The sequence below is a fragment of the Typopeltis vanoorti genome, chromosome 23 (genome assembly GCF_054136105.1).
Source record: "Typopeltis vanoorti isolate ZY-2024b chromosome 23, IOZ_Tvanoo_1.0, whole genome shotgun sequence".
Classification (NCBI taxonomy): domain Eukaryota; kingdom Metazoa; phylum Arthropoda; class Arachnida; order Uropygi; family Thelyphonidae; genus Typopeltis; species Typopeltis vanoorti.
The window spans coordinates 46,508,521-46,535,295 of record NC_143571.1 but is presented as its reverse complement, the minus strand read 5'-3'; the positions used below and the strand labels follow the sequence as shown (position 1 = coordinate 46,535,295).

Below are 26,775 nucleotides of genomic sequence, written 5' to 3'. Positions count from 1 at the left end.
ACATCCTACATGAAATTCGGACATACAAAAGGTATGTCCGAATTTTCCCTCTTATATTCTTCATATATCTGCCTATGTAAAACTTCAGTAATACCCTAAAATTGAGTAAAATGCCAATGACATTATAAAAAAGGGCCACTCCTAAACAAAAAATAGGGTAAATAGCCATATAATTAATATTTACTTGGAGGAGTAACATGGGAATTTTCCCAGAAATAATACCTATAATTACTTCCATCTTTTTTGCTGTATTTTACTTTGAATTTCAATTGTGAATTTCAATTGTGTTTTCTGCTGCTACTTTTATGCTTTCCTTGATATGGATCCAACAGTTTTCAATGTTTTTATTTTCTTTCAGCTGCTTATTTTTTCATTTTTGTTTCAATTCAATCAGTCCATGAGTAATATATAGCGGATTTAAATTGTAAGAGCAGTTAGAATTGAAGGAAGCACAGGAAAGATGATTTAATGTAAAATGAATAAATGAAGGGAGCACACTGTCCCTTCTTATTCATTATCTGAGTCACATTATGAAAGAAAGTAGCATTAAACTTGCTATCAGAATCAAAGATATCAAACTTGGTTCTTTGCTTTATGCAGATTAAATAAGCAAATCCAGTGCATATCTCCAGAATTCTTTAACCAAATCGAATAACAAGTTTGGTATGAAGGTCAGCAATAAAAAGACCAAAACTCTGAAATTGGCAGCGCATGAAAAGCTTCAGCTACACTCTTAGTGGAGACATATAAAACAAGTAAAATATTTTGGCAGTTGAGCCTATGGAATAAGAGAGAAATTAGTCAAAAACATTAAAACAACTGTAAGACAGTGTTCAACCAGTTTTAACTTAGGGATCTGAGAGTTGTCTTAGAAATAAAACAGTTGATTAGACTAGAGACTATGATGGCATATATATGAGAGTTCTGAGAAAAATTAGTGTAAAGATATGGCATTATCGATAGAATCATGTTTAAACTGAAGATATTAAGAAGGAACATGATGTGTTGACATTCAGGAATGTGTGAGCAGAGCTAATCTCAGGTGCTGTGGTCATTTAAGCAGAATGGAAGAGGAAAGGCCAGCAGAACAAGTGTTTTTAATGCCAAGCTTGCAGGAAAAAAGACTCTAAGAAAGAAAGACCAAGATCTTAGTGTATTGATGTAGTCAGAAGTGCCCTAGAAGACAGGAATATGAGATATGACAATCTTGGAATTCTGACACAGTGATAAACTTGATATTCTGTGGCACGTATCCAGAGCATGGAAGAAAGCTACAGTAATACACCGTAGCAAATACAAATTCGAAAGACTATTTATAGAATCAGCCTCAGCCCTAAGAAACTCTCCAAACCTCAACAAATTTGGTTGTATGCAACTGCCCCAAATTTGGGAGGCTTACATCAGCAGACCTTCAGCCCAACAGCCAAGAACACCTACTTAGCCCGCTAGAGGGCACCATCAGAACTTTTAGGAGAACAATAGCTTCATCTCTTCATTCTCAGTTACTGTGTTGTATTGCCTACGTGCACGTGCCTTTTTTTTTGTAAGTTCCTTTTGAAAATGGCAACGTGACATTGTCAAAATATCGGAAATATTTATTAAAGTGTAATTTAATTTATATTCTTATCTACGTTGTTCAATTCCTTAAGTGATTTAGTAATGCAATTATATCTGATTCAATAAGACAATAATATTAGATGGATACAGTTGAACTGTACACCCCTTGAGGGTAAATGTCAGGAATTTGATGATGATGATGATGATGGATACAGTTGAATGAAGGCATTACAAAAATCTGAGTATTTTGGTTGATACCAAACTGAAGTTCTGGAACCGTACTGGTAAGACAATTAGTAAAGTTCCACTGTCTATGAGATTAATTAAAATAAGAAAAATTATAAGAAGTAATGAAACCGTGACACGTCTTTCATCAAGCCAATATTGCATGACAGCCCCCATCTTTACTCTCCAAAATTTTTAATGTATGTCAATCCATTGAAAATGAAGAAAATGAGGGGTATTCAGAGAAGACTGGATTTAGAGAGATTTTCTAGCAGATGGAAAGGGGATGATTAAAATTTTAGTTTGGGGCATACGACAGACAATATGAGTTTAATGCATTTGGCAGAACTAGGTTCTGCCAAATGCATTAAACTCATATTGTGAAGAAGAGAATTTTACTTTTATCTGTTAAGGAGAAAATATATAGAATAGCCTTCAGTGAAGAAGGCCATTGCACATAATTTCTACATGTAGCACCAGTAAACTCTATGAAAAATTAGACAGTTGTAATGGCTGGATTACAGGTTAATTAAAACACATTTATGTGTAATGATTATGTAACTTGGCAGGGCTGAACATGTTAGTTGTTACATGATATGGGACAAAATAAAAATTTTAAAAAATCAATAAAAATAAAATTTAAAAGGTGAGAGTATGAATGAAAGAAAGAAGACAAAATCAGTAAATATACATAAACCATGCTATGCAGTGGGGCAATTTCCTGATAGGTATATCAGTCTAGTGACAGTGGTGATCAGTTGGTATATTTCACCTGCTGAGCCTCTCTCCCCCAAGGACTGAGTTAGTCTCAGACTGTAGCTGTGGAGTCAGTTTTCCTCCAGAAAAACCTCACACCTCACAAATATAAACCAACCATGAACACATTTGGGTAAATGGTAGAGTTTATGCCACTCCAGATAGGCTTGTCTGTTGGTAGAAGGCTGAAAATAATAGGCTTAAATGGGTCAAAAACCAAATAACTGGGAGAAGACTTCCACATTGCCTTTTAGGAATGCAGAAAACAGAGTGGGGGCTTATAGCCTAATGTCCAATCCTCACTTTCATGTGAGGATTGGACATTAGGAATGTCCAATCCTAATGTCCAATCCATAGAGGAATGGCTGGCAATTGGGGCTTAGCTGACCAAATTGCACTCTTTATTGGTTTAAACCATAAATGCATATGATGGTACAACATGATGAGATTTCATGCAGCCTGAAGTGTTGTTAGGTTAAACAAAGCCCCTGATGTTTTTGTCAGGGAACCAAGTGAATAATGAAAAGTCAGCTACTGGAATAAGCTCCAACACAACATAGGAACCATCAATATAAGGAGTATTAATGGAAAGGAAATCAAACTTGCAGAAGAATTGGAAAAGTGCCATGTGGACATAATTGGCATTATTGAAACAAAGAAGACAAACACAGGCAAGATCTCACTAAATAATAAGTACAGAATGTTATTTTCAAGCAATAATAATCAAGGAAGGGAAGGAGTAGTGATACCATTCAACACCAAACATGAAAATAAACTTCTTGATTGGAAGTCAGTTTCAAATGGAGTTATGTCGGCAAATTTCAAAATGTTATACTTCTAAATAAATCCACTACAAATCTGCAATAAAAAGACAAAGACAATGAAAATAGGCAGAATCATTGAAAATGTCAACTGTGTTGTGAATGGAGAACCTGTGGAACAAGTAAAACATTTCAGCTACCTAGGCACGATTTTTACTGAAGATGGTAAATTAAATATAGAAATAGACAACAGAGTCAGCAAAGCTGGTATGGTGGGAAGTCTATTGAATAAATCCATATGGAATAAGAGAGAAATTAGTTGGAACACAAAATCAGCTGCATACAAGACAGCCCCCAAACCTGCTTCAACTTATGGATTTGAGAGCTGGATCAAAAGCAAAACAGCTGACCAAAGACTAGAGACCGCAGACATGAGAGTCCCGAGAAAGATCAGAGTCCTGCATTTGTCTCTGTATTCTCTAAGAGCACAAGTGTTGGATTCTAATTATGTAGAAAATAGAATAAATGTTATTTGATTCAGAATCCAACATGATTTTCCATCACAAAGGCTAGACTTGTAAATATTATTTAATGTATATAACTTATTTTAAAATTTAATATTCATATAACTACCTTAATTTTGTCTAATATTTAATTATTTAATCAAAGATATATGTATGAATAATGAAAAGACTGTATTAAGTATTAATAAGTTATTTTATTTATTGTTATGTCAATATTATAAGAACTTGTATTTGTAATTTAACTACGCATTTATTGAAATGCAAATATTCTATTTATTCTTTTTGTGAAAGTTTAACGTTATGTAATAACTGAATGTAGTTGTATAGCCTAATGTAACACATTCGCGAGAATGTTTACGTTTATCGGTTGTCATAGAGACGCGTGAAATAAACGAGCGCGAGTGAAGGGAGCGTGGGCAAAATAAGAAGAGAAAATATATACGTAGTAAGAGGAGAGGGAACGGAAAATTTTTGAAGTGAAAGGAAGCAAGGGTATAAACTAGAGAAGTGGAAGTAAATAAACAGTTTCTCAAGGGCATAAGTTAAAAGGGATAATAATTATAAGCGAGTAAAGACGAAGTGGATCGTATAGTTAGCTGAAGGTGAAGTCAGCAGTAATAATAAAAGGAATTTAATGCCGCAATCAGATAATATGAAGGAGCTGGACGTTCAGTAAAGAATTCTGATTAAATCCAGTCAATCTAGAATTGCGACTTAATTCTAAATCGCCCTAAGGAGAACTGCACAGTGTTTAATTATTTAATGAGTGGTAACAAGGATATTTAAAGTACCTTACAGTTGATATCTATAGTTGTGAAGCGTGATTAATAGTGTTTTAGTTATAACTGCGGAGAAGTCTTATAAATGTGTTCTTAAGAGTAACAAATATATTTTGAAAGTTATTCGCAACGTAATTGATGTACTAGGAACTGTTTCTGGTAAGGACTGACATATTGATTATTTCCAATGCATGAAGAATTGAATGTTAGTTACGCTATATTTAACCTAACTTTAACTGTGAAAATTCTTTGCGAATGAGAATTTGAAAATAAGAATTGTTGAGAGATATTTACAGCGATTAGCGCCTGCGGTGTTCTTTAAGCGTATAGCATAGCTGAGGACTGTGTGGAAACCATTCAGATAGAAAGTTCTATTGTATTTGATTAAGTGTAGGAACTTTGTGACTCAGAAACTGAGAAAGTGTATGTGATGGTTTGGAAGATTGAACTAATGTGATTGACTTGACTTAATGTTTGACTTATTTCTATTGTTTAAAATTAGAAGTAAAATTTATGTAAGTGTTATATGACCTATATTAAATGTTTTGTTTGTTAATTTAAATATTGTGTTTGCCTGAAATTCTTTTTACTGCACCGTTCACAAAAATTCGAATCTAGCGGGAATCCCAGAGAGAAAATAAATACTTCGGCCTGAATTAGTGAAAAGACTGCTAACTAATTTTGATTGATCCTACTAATTCATATAGACTTATCTAAGGATAGAGTGGCGCAGTATAATAGAAATTTCTCTACCCTTAGATCAGTATTCAATTTACAATTAGTTTTCTTTTATTTTATGAAAGTGACTTTTAACAAGATGGCTGATTCGAACGTCAAAAGAACACATCACGACACAAGCTGACTTATTTGACAGGAACTTTTGATATGCTTTCTTCTTTTCCTTCACTGCCTCTTTAACTTCCTGTGTCCACCATGGAGTTCTAATTTTTCTATCCTTGCAGACAACTTCACCACATGCCTCTCTAGCTGAATCCATCAGGGCTTATTTCAAGACGTGCCACTGAATCTCCAAGGTTTGATTCCTGTTCTCAAACTCTTTCATTTTTTCTTCAATAATCTTTGTGTATTTTAGTTTGTAGTTCACATCTGAGAGATGCTCAACTTTTATTTGCTTTAAAACTTTCTTACATGTTATTCTTTTCAATATGAAATTCAATTTTATCCTGCTCAACACTAAATAGTGATCACGTCCAATTTCAAATGGTGAGATCTTTCTGAGCAATAAATACAAAATGTTATATTCAGAAAATGACAATCAAGGAAAAGAAGGAGTAGCCATAGTATTCAACACTAAATATGAGGCTAATCTTCTTGAATGGCAGACAATCTCAAGTACAGTGAAGTGGGCAGATATCAGAATGGGGAACTGAACAATGAGACTTATTTGTGTCTATGGTCCACAGAAGGTTCTACAAAAGTGAAGTGGGGGAATTTTTTGAGGATTTAGAAAAAGCAACTAACACAATGAAAAAGGAAAAGTTGGTCCCAGTTGGAGATCTAAATAGCAGAGTAGGAAATGATTGTCAGACATACTAAAATATTGTGGGAAAATTTGGAGAAAAGAGCAAAGCTAATAATGGCAAATACCTGTTGGGCTTCTGCTCAGGGCATGGACTGGTTATTATTAACACCGTGTTCCACCATAAAAATGTGCACAAATTCACATGGAGAGAAGAGGCAAGGAATAAGAAAAGTCTCATTGACTATGTTACTGTTGATAGTGATGTTTTCTCCCTGGCACAGGACACCAGAGTGTAGAGAGAATTTGAATTTGGAAGTGATCACTATTTAGTCTTGAGCAGGATAAAATTGAATTTCATATTGAAAAGAATAACATGTAAGAAAGTTTTAAAGCGAATAAAAGTTGAGCAGCTCTCAGATGCGAACTGTAGACTAAAATACACAAAGATTATTGAAGAAAAAATGAAAGCGTCTGAAAACAAGAACCAAACCTTGGAGATTCAGTGGCATGCCTTGAAGAAAACCTTGATTGATTCAGCCAGAGAGGCATGTGGTGAGGTTGTCTGCAAGGATAGAAAAATCAAAACTCCATGGTGGACACAGGAAGTTAAAGAGGCAGTGAAGGAAAAGAAGAAATCATATCAAAAGTTCCTGGCAAATAAGTCAGCTTCTACTCTTACAGAATACAGAGACAAATGTAAGAAAGCTAAACAGTGTGTAAAACTAGCTAAACATAAGTCATGGGAGGACTTTGGCAAGAACATAGAAAATAAATATCAAGACTTTCTGGAGATTGTTGAAGAAGCTTAGAAATGGAGTAAAGAATGCTGTAAAAGGAATTAGAGATGATAAAGGTGACGTGAAAACAGAATAAAAAGATATCCTTCAAGTACTTCGAAAAATTGCTAAATGAAACAAGCAGTGATAACACAGTGGTAAAAAACACTCAACCAGCATACAGTCAGGAATACATATGAATACTTGAAGTAGAAAAAGCCATCAAAGGCTTCAGATGTGGAAGGCAGCAGCAGGAGTAGATGATATTCGACCAGAAATGCTGAAGTATGGTGGTATAAAAGTTTTGCAGTGGCTGCACTGCATAGTTCAGAAAGCCTGGACAGAGGGACGAATTCCCGATGATTGGAGTAGAGCACTAATAGTGCCCATATATAAAAGGGAAATAAAACTGAATGTGAAAATTACAGAGATATTTCCCTACTGAGTGTTCCTGGCAAGATCTACAAGTATACTTGAGAAACGGTTGAGAAGAATTGTGGAAGAAAAGCTTGGTGAAGAACAAGCTGGATTCAGGCCAAATAGAGGCTGTCAGGATCAAATTTTCACTTTACAACAAATAGTCGAGAAAGCATGGGAATATAACAAAGATCTGTATAAGTTTTTTCGATCTGGAAAAGGCATATGACAAGGTGCCAAGAGAGAAGCTATTCAATATGCTGCAGTTATATGGTGTCAATGGGGCATTATATCAAGCAATACTTAGTCTGTATTTGTAAGTCAGCTGTTGGGATTAAAGGAAGTACAGGAAGATAGTTTAATGTTAAAATATTGGTGTGAGACGAGGATGTACATTATCCCTTCTGTTATTCATTATCTATGTGGATCACATTATGAAGGAAAGCAGTATTAAACATGATATCAGAATTGGAGATGTTAATGTCAGCTCTTTGCTTTATGTGGACGATGTTATACTTCTGAATAAATCTGCTACAAGTTTCAAAGATTCCCTGTCTAAACTGAATAACTGTTGTAATAGATACGGTATGAAGGTCAGCATTAAAAAGACAAAGACAATGCAAATAGGTAGAATTGTTGAAAATGTCAACTGTGTTGTGAATGGGGAACCTGTGGAACAAGTAAAACATTTCTGCTACTTAGGCACGATTTTTAGTGAAGATGGGAAATTAAATATGGAAATAGACAACAGAATCAACAAAGCTGGTATGGTAGGAAGTCAACTGAATACATTCATATGGAATAAGAGAGAAATTAGTCGGAACACTAAATTAGCTGTATACAAGACAGTGTTCAAACCAGTTTTAACTTATGGATCTGAGAGCTGGGTCAGAAGTAAAACACCTGACCAAAGACTAGAGACCGCAAATATGAGTCCTGAGAAAGATTAGAGGCATGAACAGATGGCATCAATGGCAATATCATATTAAAAATGAGGATATTAGGAAAGAACTTGACATTGTCAGCATCCAAGAATGCATTAGCAGAGCTAATCTCAGGTGGTATGGTCATTTGAACAGAATGGGCGAGGAAAGATTAGCAAAACAAGTGTTCTCTGCCAGGTTGGCAGGAAAACGTCCCAGGGGAAGACCAAGATATAGGTGGATTGATACGGTACAATGTGCCTTAGACAATAGAAATATAAGATCTGATAATGATAATATTGGAGTCTTGACAAGTTATAGAATGATTTCGAGAAAAATTGCAGATAGGAAGTTAGTGATGATGTAATTTTTTCATGTAGTACTGTCATATCCTGTAAACTCCTTGAGGGTACATGTCAGGAATTTGACTTCAAAATGAGCAAATGGCCAATGAAACTTATTTGTACCTATGATCCCACATAAGGTTCTTCTAAAGAAGAAGTGGAGAAATTTTTTGAGTTGTTAGAACAGACAGGTTGCATAAAGAAAATGGAAAATGTGGTTCTTGTTGAAGACCTGAACAGCAGAGTAGGAAATGAATACCACCAGGAATATAGGAACATTTTAGGAAAATCTAATAATAATGGTAAGTATTTAGTGGACTCCTGCTCGGGACATGGCCTAGTCATTACTAACACCATGTTTCAACATGAAGGTGCGTTTTTCACATAGAGAGAAAACACAAGAAATAAGAAAAGCCTCCATCATTGTTGATAGTAATATCATCATGCTGGTTCAAGATATAAGAGTGTACAGAGGATTTGAAATTGGAAGTGACCATTACTCAATATTAAGCAGAATAAAAATGGATACCACATTGAAAAGAACAGTATGTACGAAAGTTTAAAAGAGATTTAAAGTTGATTATCTTTTATGGGTAAATTGCAAATTGAGTATACAAGCATTATTAAAGAAAAAGCAAAACAAATTGAAAACAAGAATCAAACCTTGGAGTCTCAGTAGCAAACCTCTAAAAAAGACATTGATTGATTCAGCTAGGAAGGTATGTGAAGTTTTCTGTGAGGGTAGAAATATAAGAAAATCATGATGAACAAAACAAGTTAAAGAAGCAGTCCTGGAAAAGAAGAGAATACCAAAAGTTCCCAGCAAACAAGTCGGCAGATGCCATAAAGAATACAGAGCAAAATGCAAGAGACCTAAGCTATGTAAAAGTAGTTAAACAAAAGTCATGGGAAGACATTGGCAAGAGTATGGAAAATAAATATCAGGAAGGTGGCAAAATGCTCTGGAGGCTATTAAAGAAGCTTAGAAATGGAGGAAAGTGTACTGTAAAAGGAATCAAAGATGATAAAGGTGACGTGAAAACTGAAGATAAGGATATTCTGGATGTCTGGAGTAATACTTTGAAAGACTTAAATGAACTAAGCAGTGACAGAACCATAAAATTTTCAAGAGGAATGCAAAGAAGAGTATATTTCAATACTTGAGGTAGAAAAAGTCATCAAAAACTTTAAATTTGAAAAGGCAGCTGGAGTAGATGATATTTGACCAGAAATGCTTAAGTATGGAGGTATAAAAGTTTTGCAGTGGCTACTCTGCATAATTCAGAGAGCCTGATCAGAAGTTCAATTCCCAATGATTGGAGTAGAACTTTTTTAGATTAAGCAACAGATTTCAGAAATGAACATCTAAATAAATGAAGTCATGTGAAACTTCCCAAGATGTGGGAAACTGCAATTCTTAGACCTCCTTCCAATGGCCAAGACTTTGTTACAAGCCAAGTTACCACCACTTGAAAGAGAATGTCCTTTTAAGAAGGTTTTTATGAATAATTATGGAAACACACTAACGTGTTTAAGAACTTACCTTAATTAAAATTCGATGTTTTGACCTTTATATCAAGGTCATCTTCAGAAAAGCATATATAATACACACACACATATATAATACATGCTACAGTGGACTGAGAATAATTGCTTGATCAATCCTATTAACCATAGGCTGACTACTAGCGAAAAAAAATCTACCCTATATATATAAAATGATAAGCCATTTTGTGCAACGTTTTTCTCAAGTTATTTGAAACGTTTTGAAACTCAGGGGAGAACCGGCCTACCAATCCGGAACTCGGGGGGGGGGGGGGGGGGGGGGGTAGGTGCCATGGGGGGGTCTTCGAAATTCGAGCCATCAAAATTCAAGGAGAACCGCCCTACCGGTCCCCAACTCTGGGGGTGGGGTGCCGTAGGTGCCAAGGGATCCCCCAGGGAGTCATCAAGGGAGGGCACCTACTGTACCACTCGCCATCAACTACAGAGAACCGCATTGTCTACACCAACACCATCTACTGTCAACCACCATCCACTAATATTTTCACAGACAATCATAAACATCCATGCCTATGGCGGGATTCAAACCCGCAGCCTTTTGAATGGAGAGCAGATATGCTAACCATCGGCCAACCAGGCTTATATCAGACCAAAACATGGTATGAATATAAATTCGTGAAAGAATGTGAAATGCTTATTAACCAACTAAATCTCAACAAAAATGATGACCTGAAACTCCCTACGATTTGGATGGCTCACTTACAACCTGAATAGTATCTGGAAAAAAAGAAGAATAACCACATAGTGAATACCGGAAGAAAAGAAATTTAATTGGATAAGAAAACTCTCAACTAGCAAACAGAAATTTAAAGGAACAGGAGTATAAAAAACAAATAACAGCTGATGAAGTTTTAATAAGATAATTATGTTTTTTTAAAGTTTTTCCATTTGATTATACTATAAATTAAAGATACCAAGAAATTATAAGATTGGTTTAATCCTTTATCCAAGTGTAAGCAAAGTTTGTGCCTGAAGTAACTTCAGGACTGGGCAACTTGTATATAACTCATCCAGAGTATTTTTGTAATAAGATGTGGCACCTTTTGGCTACTTGCATATGGAAATATGACTTCTGCAATACTTCAACCTTGATATCACTTCTGAATCTGTCTCCTACCGATGTGACCTCAATAAAGGTTGAAACAGGTCTGGGCAGTGACCCTTCCCATAATGCATAGCATTATACATGTCCGTAAGGATATGTGCTTTGCATTATGGGATACTAAGGCAAGTGATGTGAAGTCATTAGTCACTATATACGAGTTGCTCAGTCTTGAAGTTAATTCAGGTGCAAACTTTGTTTGCTTACACTTGAATAAAGGATTAAACCAAGATTATAATTTCTTGGCATCTTTAATTTATAAGATAATTATGTTCTATTTTATGTTTTTTTTAGTATTTTTATTTTTATTTTTTTTCACCAAAGGTGAGGCTACTGGTCAAATGATTGACCAAGCAGTACTAATGTAGCTTGTGACCATGTGTATATGTATGTATTCCTGAAGATCACCTTGATGTAAAGGCCAAAACGTTGAACTTTATTTTAATTTAAATTCAAATAAGCTCTTAAACATGGTAGTATATTTATATATAGCCGGCAAAGGTTGGTCGATTGGTAGAGCCTCTGCTACTAATGGCTCAGTTAAGTAAGTTTGAGCGCGGTTAGTAGTTGGAAGGGGGCCAATCGTTCGATGCTGTCGGCACACTCTCCCTCGATGAGTCTTTGGACTCCCTGGAGGTGTCAAAATAATAATAATAATAATAATAATAATAATAATAATAAATATCTCCATAATTATTCATGACTGGTAATCACTGTGTAATCCTGAAAGAAAGAATTATCAAAAGATTAGGCTTCTAGTCTACGATTTTCCACTTTACTGTTTGTGCATTGTGATCATTTTTTTATACTTTATCACAGATAACATCTCTGTGAAAGAGAAAAAATACTGGTACTATTAAACCTGTGTTTAATTATTTCATTTTGCTGTTTCCATTCCATTAACCTGTGGAGGTCACACTCGAAAAAATTGCAGCATAGGTCGCGTGTATCTAAGATACATTCATTACTATTATGTGTTAAAATGCGATAAAACTTAGAAGAAAAAAAAACACTGCAAATATAATACATGATGGTTTATTTATTTTCAGTTACAATCTAGAAATTATTGAACAAAGAAACAAAGAAAAAAAAAACTAAACCAATACTATACTGACATCGGAGTTCGCGGTATCTCTCAGATACAATTTACTATCAAATATCACTTTTGGACCTGAGTAACATTCGCTGAATCTCTTCAACATCTAATGGATTATCCAATCGATATATTTTTCCAGCCATTTTCAACAGTAAATTTTTAAAAAAAACTAAACCAATACTATACTGACATCGGAGATTATGATATCTCTCAGCTACAATTTACTATCAAATATCACAAACCTTTACATAACATGTGTTAAACCAAACTGACAGCAAAAAACAGTGCAGAATATCACTCGTAACGTCACTCATACGCAAGCGCAGCTAGTCATGGCCTTCAAGCTATACATTGAATTGTGTAAGAATATTTATATTAAACAATTTGCATGTATCTGTCAGATCAGGTGCAACCTCCACAGGGTTAAACTTGAAAATGAGCTGCTCTAAGCTGGTATGATCATGGAAACAGACTGAAAAAGGAAAGATTAACAAAATGTGTGTTTACTGCTAGAATGGTAAGGAAAAAAAAAGACTCAGAGGAAAACTAGTAGAAAATAATAGGAGGAAAATAATAGACTGATTTGGACGGTAGATATCAGGAATTTAGTGGATGAACAACTGGACCCAATTTAAAATTAGCATATGTTCTCCACAAAAACTGGCCACAGAAAACCCATAGTACATGAGCCTTGGTGTATTCTGACTTTTTCTAAATGTGCTTTAGGCTTAGGTGCTGGTTTACCCTCATAATTAAATTTAATGGATAAATACAGTGCAGAGAGAGAATTAAATATTAAGTTTAATCATTCTGATATTTTGTCTCAAACGTTTTCTGTTCTATGGAAACACTGTTTAATTTTGGCATGTGATCAACTTAATAGGATTTTCAGTTATCTTTCTTTCTTTCTAACCTAGTCTGTAGAAAATAAAGTTTCATTAGTTTGCTATACTGGCTGGCTGTTGCAAAATATTTTTTAAAATGTAGCAATCGTTAACAATGTCATTTATCATGTGATCTATAATATACTAAGTCATTTCCACACACACACACACACAGTCTTGTAGAATGAAAGCCATATAGACAGTAGAAGAAAAAAAAATTAACAATACATAAAAACAAAATTACCTGAAAAAAATATGTTCCTGGAATATTAAAAGATTTTACTTTGGGCTTTGGTCCTCTCTTTCTTCGAAACTCTGCAGTTTTGGCTCTTCTTCTTCCAGCAAATTTTCCACTGCCCTGAAATAATATCATAAATATTTAATACTAAGAATAAACATAATTAGAACAAGAACTACTTAAATTTAAAAATGTATGAAAATATTGATATTCAAAAAATATCCGGATTGACATAACTGCATGGGAAACTTAAAGGATTTCCAGTATAGTCTATTTAAACAATTTCCTTATAGAGTAACATGTAGTTGATTGAGTGGATAGTACAACTGCTCTTCAATGAACAGGTTGTGGATTTGAGTTCATTCCAGTGTTGCACAGATGTCTGTTAAAGTCTTCAGATGGGAGGTGATTTTTGTTGCCTAGCATGAGATTACCATCCTTACTTATGAAAAGCTTCTTATCTGTGGCCTTTCAGAAAACTTTTTTTCAGCCTTAATCACTAAGTAAAATCCATTAAGTATGGAGCTGCTGCTTGTAGTGCTTTGAACAAAAAAAATTGCTCTCTGCTGGAAGTTGCAGTATGACACTGCCAAAATATGCTTCATTTCCAGACCTTTGGTTAATATTGTATTACATGAATCTACAGACTTTCAACTTTCTTTTAAATTGTTTGAAAGTGTTTTTTTTTTTTTTTTTTTTTTTTTTTTTTTTTTTTTTTATGGAGAACCCATTCACGAGAGGTTGGTTAACCTGACTAAGCTAGGACCATGGATGGGCAATAAGGAAATTATTCACATTTCATTTGAAAAGCTATGGACTGTATTCTTTGGGAAACACATATAGTGGAAGACTTCCAGAGAGTAGCAGGGGAAGGAATAAATGAAGAAGCAGAGAATTTTGTTCTGTGGGTTTGGAGTTGAACTGTGATGATTATTGGTTAGCTGCGGCATGCATTTGGATGGATTTGCAAGAGGGCAGGGGAATTATTGATGCCAATTCTCATAAACAGAAGTCATAGAAGTATTTCTAGAAGATGCAGATTGCAGAGACTGAATGCCTGTGCAAAAGTGAGTGGCACGTATTGGCAAGAGAGAGGAGTCATCAAGCAATCAATCTAACTACTCTTTCTGCATAGAAACCAGTATTTTCAGGGAGCTCTTAGGGGCACCACCCCAGATATGAGAGCAGTATTCAATGGTCAGGTGGATTTGTAATTTGTACAGGGTTAAGAGCTGTCTGGAGTTGAAATAACACCTGAGTGAAAGAGAAAGTCTAATTTTTTTGGATGCAGAGAAGGCAATATTTGTGATATACACTGCTTGGAAAGAAGTCAACGGACATCATAGTGTGAGGAACAAACAGCCATGGCACCCACCATAATAAGATGTAGGACCTCCTTTCACTGTGATGACTGCAACAACCCTATAGCAACCCAACCTTATTACATGCCTGCAGGAAGAATGGTCCAAAATTCTCATTGACTGCTATCATATATACTTTCCACAAGTGTATGATAGCAAACAATGGGAATTTTGGACCATTCTTCCTCCAAGCATGTAATGAGGTTCAGGATTTATAATAAATTTAGTTTAATCCTTTATCCAAGTGTGAGCAAACAAAGTTTGCGCCTGAAAGTATCTTCAGGACTGGGTTAAGGTGGTACACACCAGGGCAACTCGTTGCAAAGGTGGAGCAAGCTACCAACACTCCTATCCTAGTATCTCCTATAATAATGCAAAACACATCTCCTTGCGGATATGTCTAATGTTATGCATTAAGGGAAGGGCCACTACCCAGACCGGTTTCGACCTTCATTGAGGTCTCTTCAGTGGGAGCCAGGCCCAAGTTGGGATATCAGGCAGAAGCATTAGCAGGTCATCTCCACCTATAGGAATTGCCAATTGGTGTGCCACCCTTTTTTAATAAATTACTCTGGATTTAGAGAAAGATGTTGAAAGTTTATTTTCCACTTGGTTAGAGTATAATAAATTTAGTTTAATCCTTTATCCAAGTGTGAGCAAACAAAGTTTGCGCCTGAAAGTATCTTCAGGACTGGGTTAAGGTGGTACACACCAGGGCAACTCGTTGCAAAGGTGGAGCAAGCTACCAACACTCCTATCCTAGTATCTCCTATAATAATGCAAAACACATCTCCTTGCGGATATGTCTAATGTTATGCATTAAGGGAAGGGCCACTACCCAGACTAGTTTTGACCTTTATTGAGGTCTCTTCAGTGGGAGCCAGGTCCAAGTGGAGATACCAGGCAGAAGCATTAGCAGGTCATCTCTACCTATAAGAGTTGCCAAATGGTGTGCCACCCTTTTTTACTAAATTACTCTGGATTTAGAGAAAGATGTTGAAAGTTTATTTTTCACTTGGTTAGAGTATAATAAATTTAGTTTAATCTTTTATCCAAGTGTGAGCAAACAAAGTTTGCACCTGAAAGTATCTTCAGGACTGGGGTAAGGTGGTACAACACCAGTGCACTCCTTGCAAAGGTGGAGCAAGCTACCAACACTCCTATCTCAGTATTCTGGTATCTCCACTTGGGCCTGGCTCCCGCTGAAGAGACCTCAATAAAGGTCGAAACTAGTCTGGGTTGTGGCCCTTCCCTTAATGCATAACATTAGACATATCCGCAAGGAGATGTGTTTTGCATTATGGGAGATACTGAGATAGGAGTGTTGGTAGCTTGCTCCACCTTTGCAAGGAGTGCCCTAGTGTTGTACCACCTTACCCCAGTCCTGAAGATACTTTCAGGCGCAAACTTTGTTTGCTCACACTTGGATAAAGGATTAAACTAAATTTATTATACTCTAACCAAGTGGAAAATAAACTTTCAACATCTTTCTCTAAATCCAGAGTAATTTATTAAAAAAGGGTGGTACACCAATTGGCAATTCCTATAGGTGGAGATGACCTGCTAATGCTTCTGCCTGATATCCCAACTTGGGCCTGGCTCCCACTGAAGAGACCTCAATGAAGGTCGAAACCGGTCTGGGTAGTGGCCCTTCCCTTAATGCATAACATTAGACATATCCGCAAGGAGATGTGTTTTGCATTATTATAGGAGATACTAGGATAGGAGTGTTGGTAGCTTGCTCCACCTTTGCAACGAGTTGCCCTGGTGTGTACCACCTTAACCCAGTCCTGAAGATACTTTCAGGTGCAAACTTTGTTTGCTCACACTTTGATAAAGGATTAAACTAAATTTATTATACTCTAACCAAGTGGAAAATAAACTTTCAACAAAGAGGTTCAGGATTGTTGTGGGGGGAGGGGGGGGGGGATCCCTTGACCTCAACACTCAATTCACTCCACAGATGTTCAATAGGGTTGAGACGCTGTGGAGACCAGTCAAGCGTGGTGATGTTTATGACACGGTGTATCATTAATAAATTTAATTTAATCCTTAAAGGATTAAACTAAATTTATTACAGTCTAACCAAGTGGAAAAAAACTTCTAACAGTGTATCATCATTTTGCTGAAAGAGACAATGGTCAGTTCAGTAGACTACCAAAAAATAGGAAGCATTGCATTGCCCAGAATGTTCAAATACCTCTCAGAGTTCAATGTCATGGCACAACAAACAGAGGTCTGAGGCCAAACCAGGAAAAAACAGGACCACACCATCACAACCTCTGAATTTCATAGTTGGATTTACACACTTGAGTAAGAAACATTCACTGGGTATCTGACAGGAACATGGTCAACTGGGCTATGGACAACTGGGCGACGCCCAAGTAGGCGACAGAATAAAAGATCAAATATGCAATTCTATTCTATTGATCTATTACCAGATAAAAAATGAGTTAAAAGAATGGTATAAACATAAAATTTGAAAAATCTTGCTTATAATTAAGTTTATTTTTATTGTGTAGTTAGGTTAGGTTAGGTTATTTGAAAAATCTTGCTTATAATTAAATTTATTTTTATTGTTTAGTTAGGTTAGATTAGTTTAGTTTAGGTTATTTGAAAAATCTCGCTTATAATTAAGTTTATTTTTATTGCGTAGTTAGGTTAGGTAAGGTAAGGTTAGTTTAGGTTAGGTAAGGTTAGATTAGTTCAGGTTATTTGAAAAATCTTGCTTATAATTAAGTTTAAGTTTATTTTTATTGCATAGTTAGGTTAGGTAAGGTTAGGTTAGTTTAGGTTATTTGAAAAATCTCGCTTATAATTAAATTTATTTCAAGTTTAAGTTTAATTTTAAGTTTAAGTTTATTTTTATTGTGTAGTTAGGTTAGGTTACTAGAAATTAAACTACAAATTATGTTTGCTAATTACAAAATAACATTACTAAATGAATTAAAAAACTATTTTTATTGTTTTCTTTATTTTAATATTGTGCAATTATACATTTTCGTTTTTAAATCATTTTCGGAGCACTCTTTTTAACCATCTCTTTCCTAAACGATCTCACAAATTTTGATATATGATATAAATGAAAATATATAATATAAATATTTATTAACTACAATAAAGAGCCAAAAGGCTATTTGTATTGGTCTGGGTAGTAACCTTCCCTCATAATGTAAAACAGTAATACATCTCCTAGGAGCTGCATTTTACATTATGATAAAATATTAAGGACAGTAATTGAAATTTGTCCCACCTTTGCTCTGAGTTGCCCTGGTGTTGTACTACTACTACTACTACTACTACCTGGTAGTACAACACTAGTACACCTTTGCTCTGAGTTGCCCTAGTGTTGTACTACCAGGTGTTGACTTATGCTTGGACTCGCCGAACGTTCTTCAGCATGAAACTCTTAGATTTCGATCTCCGAGTTTCTTATTCAGCTTATAAATAATGAGGGAATTATTATCCCCTTAACTTTATTTATTAACTCATTTTTTGTATTGGAAATTTCAATATGACTTCTATATTAAAATTTTAGAAGTTTCATTGTGTACAATTACTTCATAATTCTACACAATAAAAATAAACTTAATTATAAGCGAGATTTTTTTCAAATTTTATGTTTATACCGTTCTTTTAACTCATTTGTCAAAAAATATTATTTAAATTTATTTGGTAATAGATCAACAGAATAGAATTGCATATTTGATCTTTTGTTCCGTCGCTCGGTTGTTGTGTACCCATCTGACACATCCATGTCCATAGAAGCCATAGAAATGCTATCATATAGCATTTCTATGGCCGTCCATCTGGTAAGTATAGTGTTTAGCATAATTTGTTCCTCCATAACACAGCTTTCCAAGCTTCTATGTCCCATTGTATATGCTCTTTGTACCACTGAAGATGATGCTGCATGTTGGTTCGTGTAATGTGGGGGCTTGATAATTGCAGTTCTACCATAGAAACTTATCATGTGAGCCTCAATTATGAATGTTTTTTGTGAATATTCATGTTCCAGTCAATGCCCAGAACTCCGCATTCAATATGTCAACCTAAAAATGGCGGTTTTTATATATTATCCTTCATAGCACTCTACAGTCAAGTTCAGTATGTGTGGTAAGTCATCCACCATAGGTAGCACTTGCAGCTGACTCCTTGTGCTTCCATCCCAGTATGGAAGCACAAGGAGTCAGCTGCAAATTGTTGCCAAACAAATTTGCTGATCAGATAGACCTGCAACATAGCATCCTATCACAACACCTCTTTCCAACTCCGTCAGTTCCATTCTTGCAGCTATTTCACCCAGACACAGTTTAACTGACTTGGGAGCATCATATCCTCTAATTTATACCAACTACAAACACATAACTCATTACATGACACGATGAACCTTGTTCATGGAGAATGTCTGCTAACTTCTTTCCAAGCAGTGTATTTGTACCAAGAGAGATTTGAGGTAAGAGTTATTCCAAGAATGTGAATCTCACCTTGAACAGAGATTTGAGCATCTTCAAGGGTAAGACTGGAATACAGTTCTTTTTTCTGGGAAATAATACAGAGCTATGTTTTGCTAGTGTTGAAGTTGATGATGTTATCCAAACCCCACTGATGAATGTTTTGAAAAGGTGGTTAAAAGGAAAAAGAGATTAAAAGCAATGTGCTAAATGAATGGACACATTCATATCCTACAACTTGTAAAGAGTAGGATATGAATTTTTTGTTGTAATGTAATAGCTATTTTGCATTAAGTCTTCTTGTTTGTAATTATGGGAATAAACTTGCATACAAAGATTAATGAAACATGAATTGTGTTAAGCAGAATTCTCATTTAAAAAGTACACTAAGTGGCATTACCAGGGCCGCCGAGAGGGGGCGACATCTGAGACTTTTGTCACGAGCCCCAGCATCAAAAAGGGTCCGACCGTCGGGCCCGGACGTGTCACATAACTGTGTTTATGATGCATGGTTTTAATTCTCGTAATAATACAACAATGATAAAGGATAATGGCATATCGAGAATGATACTGTGATTTGTTTTAGACAGATGGCTATGCTCTTTAGCTCGCTGTGAGTGTCCGGAAGACACTGATTCCCTCGGTGCAGATCGCTGTACTTATAGCGGGTGATGACATCTATAGGCGTTCATGCAAGGTTGTTGCAGTCGGCTGCGCTAGTGCTAGCTAGTAATTGCATTCACAGTAATGTTCCCTGCCAGAACGCTTTGTTCTTGTTTGTATTTTGATAGACGAAGGTTTTGTGATTATTTGTAAAGTGTGCAACTGTATAGTGTAGGGTGTGCGCTAAGAAATAAAAGTAAGTATTCTTATTAATTTGATTTTTTTAATTATTAAAATTATATTTTTAATTTTGATCATATTTTTAATCGTATTTTGTATGGTATGTAATATATCGAATTTTGAATTTATTGTACACTTTTTTTAAATAAATGTTTAATGTTTTATATGACTTTTTTTATTAAACAAAAGTGATGCACTTTTTTAAGTGGGGCCCGGATCACAGACTTGTCATGGGCCCGAAAATTTCTCTCGGCAGCCCTGGGCGTTACCTAAACTTTTTAAAATAAATAAGCTTAAGCTGCTCTGAAAGAATATAACACACACACACACACTCTCTTTCTCTCTTTTTCTAGTAACAGCAATATAGATCCTGATAACAAAGCAATTCCTTAATTCTGTAATTTAATAAAATAATGAGAAAAAAGAAGAAGATACCAAAGAAATTATGTTCTGTGCAAAATAACAAGCCAAAGCATCATTTTTTCCAGAATAAAGAAAACATCTGTCTCCAAACAGGAAACTTACAGAAGCATTTTTTTAATAAAAATTACAAAAAATCATTGAGCCACAGCTTGCTGATAAATAATTCTGATGATGATTTGCTAATGAATAATCAACAAATTTTTATACTTCGTATTCTCCTAATGCATTTATTTCTATGGTGTACCAAAACAAGACTATGGAATGCTATATCAACTTTTTCCTTTGCAAATTCACATTCATTGAGAAAAATGCTGCAGCCATGGCAGCTAAAAGTTATCTAGCAACAGTAGTGTGAATTACATATATGCTAAGTGAGCAAATCTACAACATGGAAAGGTATATTTAAGGATTTTTTGGATGAATATTCTAACACACTGTGATTTGAAGTTGAGAAACTATGCTTTATGAATATCAAATCTAACCCTTCATTTTTTAAGACATTCCAGGTCAGACTACTTTGTTTTCTGAAAAATATTCTTGTTGAGAGGCTTATACGCTGGTTAAACATGATAACTAATATTTAAGGAATTGACAGCGTATACTAGAAATATAAATTAAATAAACTTTAATATATACTTTCCGATATTTCGGCAAACGGCACGTTGCCATCTTCTTGGGAACTTACTACAAAGACACGTGCACACAAGTACTAATAACAGCAAATGAAACTGAAGCTAGGAAGCTAACGTTTTCCTAAAGTCCTGATGGTGCCCCCTGGCGGGCTATATTGGTAGTTCTTGGCTTTTGGGCTGAAGTTCTTCTGATAAAAGTTTTCCAAATTTGGGGCAGTCTCATGCATCCAAATTTGTTGAGGTTTGGCATGTTCCTAAGGGCCGAGGCTGATTCCATGAATAGTCTTTCATACTTGAACTTGCTGCGGTGTATTACTGTGGCTTTCTTCCATCTTATTCTGTGGCGAGTATCCAGAGCGTGGTCTGCAAGCCCAGAGTGGCTGTACTGGTGAAATCGGATGTAATCCTTGTGTTCTGAGATTCTGATATTTGCTGTCCTGCCTGTTTGGCCAAAGTAGGACAATTTACAGCTGCAAGGGACCTGGTATATACCAGGTAGGTCTAGGGGAAGTGGTTGGTCTTTAGTGGAGTGGATAAGGGATGCCAGTTTTCTATGTGGTCTGTAACAAGTGGACAAGTCATGTTTTTTTAAGATTTTATTGATTTTTTCCGAGGTGCCTCGGATGTAGGGAATGGTGATGGATTTAGAGTAATCTTTTTTGTGAGGGGGGGGGGGGGGTTGTGGATAACTGGGTTAAGTAGTTTTTGGATTTTTTGGAGGGGGTAGCCATTGGCTGAGAAAGTGTCACGGATGTGATTTAGTTCAGTGGTCAGGGCTTGATCATTTGAACAGATTATTTTTGCCCTGTTGAATAATGTCTTAATAACACCATGTTGTTGTGAGGGGGGGGGGGGGGTGATGGGATTGTTGGTGAATGTATCTGCCTGTATGGGTGGGTTTTCTATAAACTGAGAAGTTTATAGAAAATATATAGAATTCTCAGTTTATAGATATATACAATATATACAATATATATATATTGTATATACAATAAATTGTATATACAATACAATAAAATATATACAGATATATACAATATATAGAATTCTGAGTTTATAGAAAACCCACCCATGCAGGCAGATACATTCACCAACAATCCCATAAAAACAAAATAAATGAGATATTTATTAAGTTGTTTGCCATTATTCCCTTGACTTTCAAATTTGGGCAGCTCAAGCTTCACAAATTGAGCTTGCACAGCATGGAATTGAAAATGCAAAAACAATGGAAAAACACAAAACTTTTACGCAGATCTATGTACACAGATGAAAGACTATTCAAAGAAAGTAGTCAAGCTCTTCTTAGAGACCACACCTTAATCATTACAATCCCAAAAGTTGGGAAAATTGTTATACTCAAATGTGTTAAATAGACTGTTTTATAATAAATAATTTAATTATCATTTCAGCCTAATAGTTTAACTTAACAAATGCACAACTACTTGTACCGAGGAATTCAAATTTCGCACATGTGCTGTACTGTTTTATTGTTCAAATTTCTTACCATTGTTCTTCACTCTCACTGTCGATGTCTTACAATACATAAGACGAAATATCTGTAAAATAATAATTATTTTTTACTGTGGCACACATGAGAATGCTTAATTATGGAAACTCCACAGGTATTGCCATACAAAAAATTGTGAATAACATCATTATTATTTGGCCACTGTCTAAAGATGAACTTCAGATTGTCTTTTAAAAAAGTGAATAGTATTATTATTATTTATTATTTTTATCTAACACCTGCAGGGAGTCCAAACACTCATTGAGGGAGGGCACCTACTCTACAACTCTCCATCTCCACCAACCTTGACAACCTACACCAATACCATCTACGGCTGACCACCATCACTAGTATTTTCACAGACAATCACAAATATCCATGCTGGCAGGATTCATCAAGATATACATCACTAATGAACAGGAAACCAATAAATTATTATTTTTTGGGTGAATACCCAAATAAACCTACTTCTTGATGACTTACTCGATTGTTTCATTGACATTTCAATATACAAATGCTTATATTCACCAGAAAATACTTTAATATAAATTTCCACGGTGCTAATAATAATCAAAAAGTAGATCTCATCAAAATTCTTGCCCAAAAAATTGAATGAATATCATTTCTTCTACAAAATGTCTATTAGCTCAAGAATATACTGTATTTAAAGCTGAGCTCTTTTTCAATAGTGCATGAGGAATTGTAATACAGTAGATGTTTTCAGATGTGTATTAATAGACCACTAACAAAATGCATATTAATACACCTTTCCGTTAGTGTTACATGCTGATCAGCATTCATTTTACACAAATTATGGACTCGACAACCATCATCATCATCATCAAATCGCTGACATGTACCCACAAGGGGTGTACAGGATATGATAGTACTACATTAAAAATATACATCATTACTAACTTCCTATCTACAATTTTCCTCCAAATCAGTCTGTTACTTCTCAAGACTCCAACATTATCAGATCTTATATTTCTATCGTCTAAAGCACTTTGTACCGTATCATCCACCTATATCTTTGTCTTCCTCTGGGTCGTTTTCCTGCCAACCTGGCAGAGAACACTTGTTTTGCTAATCTTTCCTCGCCCATTCTGTTCAAGTGAAAATACCACCTGAGATTAGCTTTGCAAACGCATTCCTGGATGCTGACAAAGTCAAGTTCTTTCCTAATATCCTCGTTTTTTAATACCATATTGCATTTGATGCCATCTGTTCACATCTCAAATCTTTCTCAGGACTCTCACATCCGTGATCTATAGTCTTTGGTCAAGTGTTTTACTTCTGACCCACCTCTCAGATCCATAAGTTAAAACTGTTTTGAACACTCTCTTGTAGACAGCTAATTTAGTGTTCTGACAAATTTCTCTCTTATTCCATATAAATTTATTCAGTTCTTTGCAAACGCATTCCTGGATGCTGAAAAAGTCAAGTTCTTTCGTAATGTCCTCGTTTTTAATACGATATTGCCATTGATGACATCTGTTCATGCCTCTAATCTTTCTCAGGACTCTCATATCTGTGGTCTATAGTCTTTGGTCAAGTGTTTTACTTCTGACCCACCTCTCAGATCCATAAGTTAACACTGTTTTCAATACTCTTGTATACAGCTAATTTAGTGTTCTGACTAATTTCTCTCTTATTCCATATAAATTTATTCAGTTGATTTCCTACCATACCAGCTTTGTTGATTCTGTTGTCTATTTCCATATTTAATTTACCATCTTCACTAAAAATAGTGCTGAAGTAGCGGAAATGTTTTACTTGTTCTATATGTTCTCCATTCACAATGCAGTTGATATTTTCAATTTCTGCCTATTTTCATTATCTTTGAGTTTTTACTGCTGACCTTCATACCATATCTATTACAACAGTTATTCAATTTAGTCAGGGAATCTTACAGACTTGTAGTGGATTTATTTAGAAGTATAATATCATCTGCATAAAGCAAAGAACTGAGATTAACACCTCCAATTTTGATATCAGGTTTAATACCACTTTCCTTCATAATGTGATCCATATAGATAATGAATAAGAGAGGGGATGATGTACATCCTTGTCTCACAGCAGATTTAACATTAAACCATCTTCCTGTACTTCCTTCAATTCTAACTGCTGACTTACAACTCAAATAAAGACTAAGTATTGCTTGATATAATGCTCCATTGACACCATATAACTGCAGCGTATTGAATAGCTTCTCTCTTGGCACCTTGTCATATGCCTTTTCCAAATCGACAAAACTTAAATACAGATCTTTGTTATATTCCCATGCTTTCTCGACTATTTGTCGTAAAGTGAAGATCTGATCCTGACAGCCTCTATTTGGCCTGAATCCAGCATGTTCTTCACGAAGCTTTTCTTCCACAATTCTTCTCAACTTTCTCAAGTATGCTTGCATAAATCTTGCAAGGGAACAAGGGAAATACCTCTGTAATTCTCACATTCAGTTTTATTTCCCTTTTTTATATATGGGTATATGAGAGCTCTATTCCAATCATCAGGAATTCGTCCCTCTGTCCAGGCTTTCTGAACAATGCAGTGTAGCCACTGTAAGACTTTCATACCACCATACTTCAGCATTTCTGGTCGAATATCATCTACTCCTGCTTGCCTTTCCACATTTCAAGCCTTTGATGGATTTTTCTACTTCCAGTATGGATATGTATTTCAGACTGTATGCCTGCTGAGTGTTTTTTTACCACTGTGCTATCACTACTTGTTTCATTTAGCAATTTTTCGAAGTAAATACTCCATACTTCAAGGATATCTTTTTATCCTGTTTTCATGTCACCTTTATCATCTCTAACTCCTTTTACAGCATTCTTTACTCCATTTCTAAGCTTCTTCAACAATCTCCAGAAAGACTTGCCACCTTCTTGATATTTATTTTCTATGTTCTTGCCAAAGTCCTCCCATGACTTTTGTTTAGCTAGTTTTACACAGTGTTCAGCTTTCTTACATTTAATTTCCATATACTAAAAATCGTGCTTAAGTAGCTGAAATATTTTACTTGTTCCACAGGTTCTCCATTCACAATGCACTTGACATTTTCAACGATTCGGCCTATTTTCATTGTCTTTGTCTTTTTATTACTGACCTTCATACCACATCTATTACAACAGTTATTCAATTTAGTCATGGAATCTTGCAGACTGGTAGCAGATTTATTTAGAAGTATAACATCGTCCGCATAAAGCAAAGAGTTGACATTAACATTTTGATATCAGGTTTAATACCGCTTTCCTTCCTAATGTGATCCACATAGATAATGAATAACAGAAGGGATAATGTACATCCTTGTCTCACACCAAAATTTTAACATTAAACCATCTTCCTGTACTTCCTTTAATCCTAACTGCTGATTTACAACTCAAATAAAGACTAAGTATTGCTTGATATAATTCCCCATAGACACCATATAACTGTAGCATTTTGAATAGCTTCTCTCTTGGCACCTTGTCATATGCCTTTTCCAGATGGACAAAACTTAAATACAGATCTTTCTTATATTCCCATGATTTCTCAACTACTTGTCGTAAAGTGAAGATCTGATCCTGACAACCTCTATATAGCCTGAATTCTATATGTTCTTCACCAACTTTTCTTCCACAATTCTTCTCAACCGTTTCTCAAGTATACTAGCATAAATCGTACCAGGAACACTCAGTAGGGAAATACCTCTGTAATTCTCACATTCAGTTTTATTTCCCTTTTTATATATGGGTACTATGAGAGCACTACTCCAATCATCAGGAATTCGTCGCTCTGTCCATGCCTTCTGAAATATGCAGTACAGCCACTGTAAGGCTTTTATACCACCATATTCAAGCATTTCTGGTCGAATATCATCTACTCCTGCTGCCATTCCACATTAAAGACTTTGATGACTTTTTCTACTTCAAATATGGATACGTATTCCTGACTGTATGCCTGTTGAGTGTTTTTTACCACTGGGCTATCACTGCTTGTTTCATTTAGCAATTTCTCGAAGTAATTACTCCATACTTCAAGGATATCTTTTTCTCCTGTTTTCATGTCACCTTTATCATCTCTAACTGCTTTTACACTTTCTTCCATTTCTAAGCTTCTTAAAGAAATTCCAGAATATTTTG

General features: G+C 35.3%; 1 protein-coding gene across 1 annotated transcript in view; it reads right to left on the bottom strand.

The window, feature by feature from the left end:
* The window catches only part of LOC150093819 (histone-lysine N-methyltransferase 2C-like), a 1,065,326-nt gene that overhangs the window by 757,199 nt on the left and 281,352 nt on the right, over nt 1-26,775 (bottom strand). Inside the window, exon 18 of the mRNA XM_090412524.1 lies at nt 13,435-13,548. Coding sequence (XP_090268650.1) covers nt 13,435-13,548 — 114 coding nt within the window. The remainder of the gene's footprint in view (nt 1-13,434; nt 13,549-26,775) is intronic.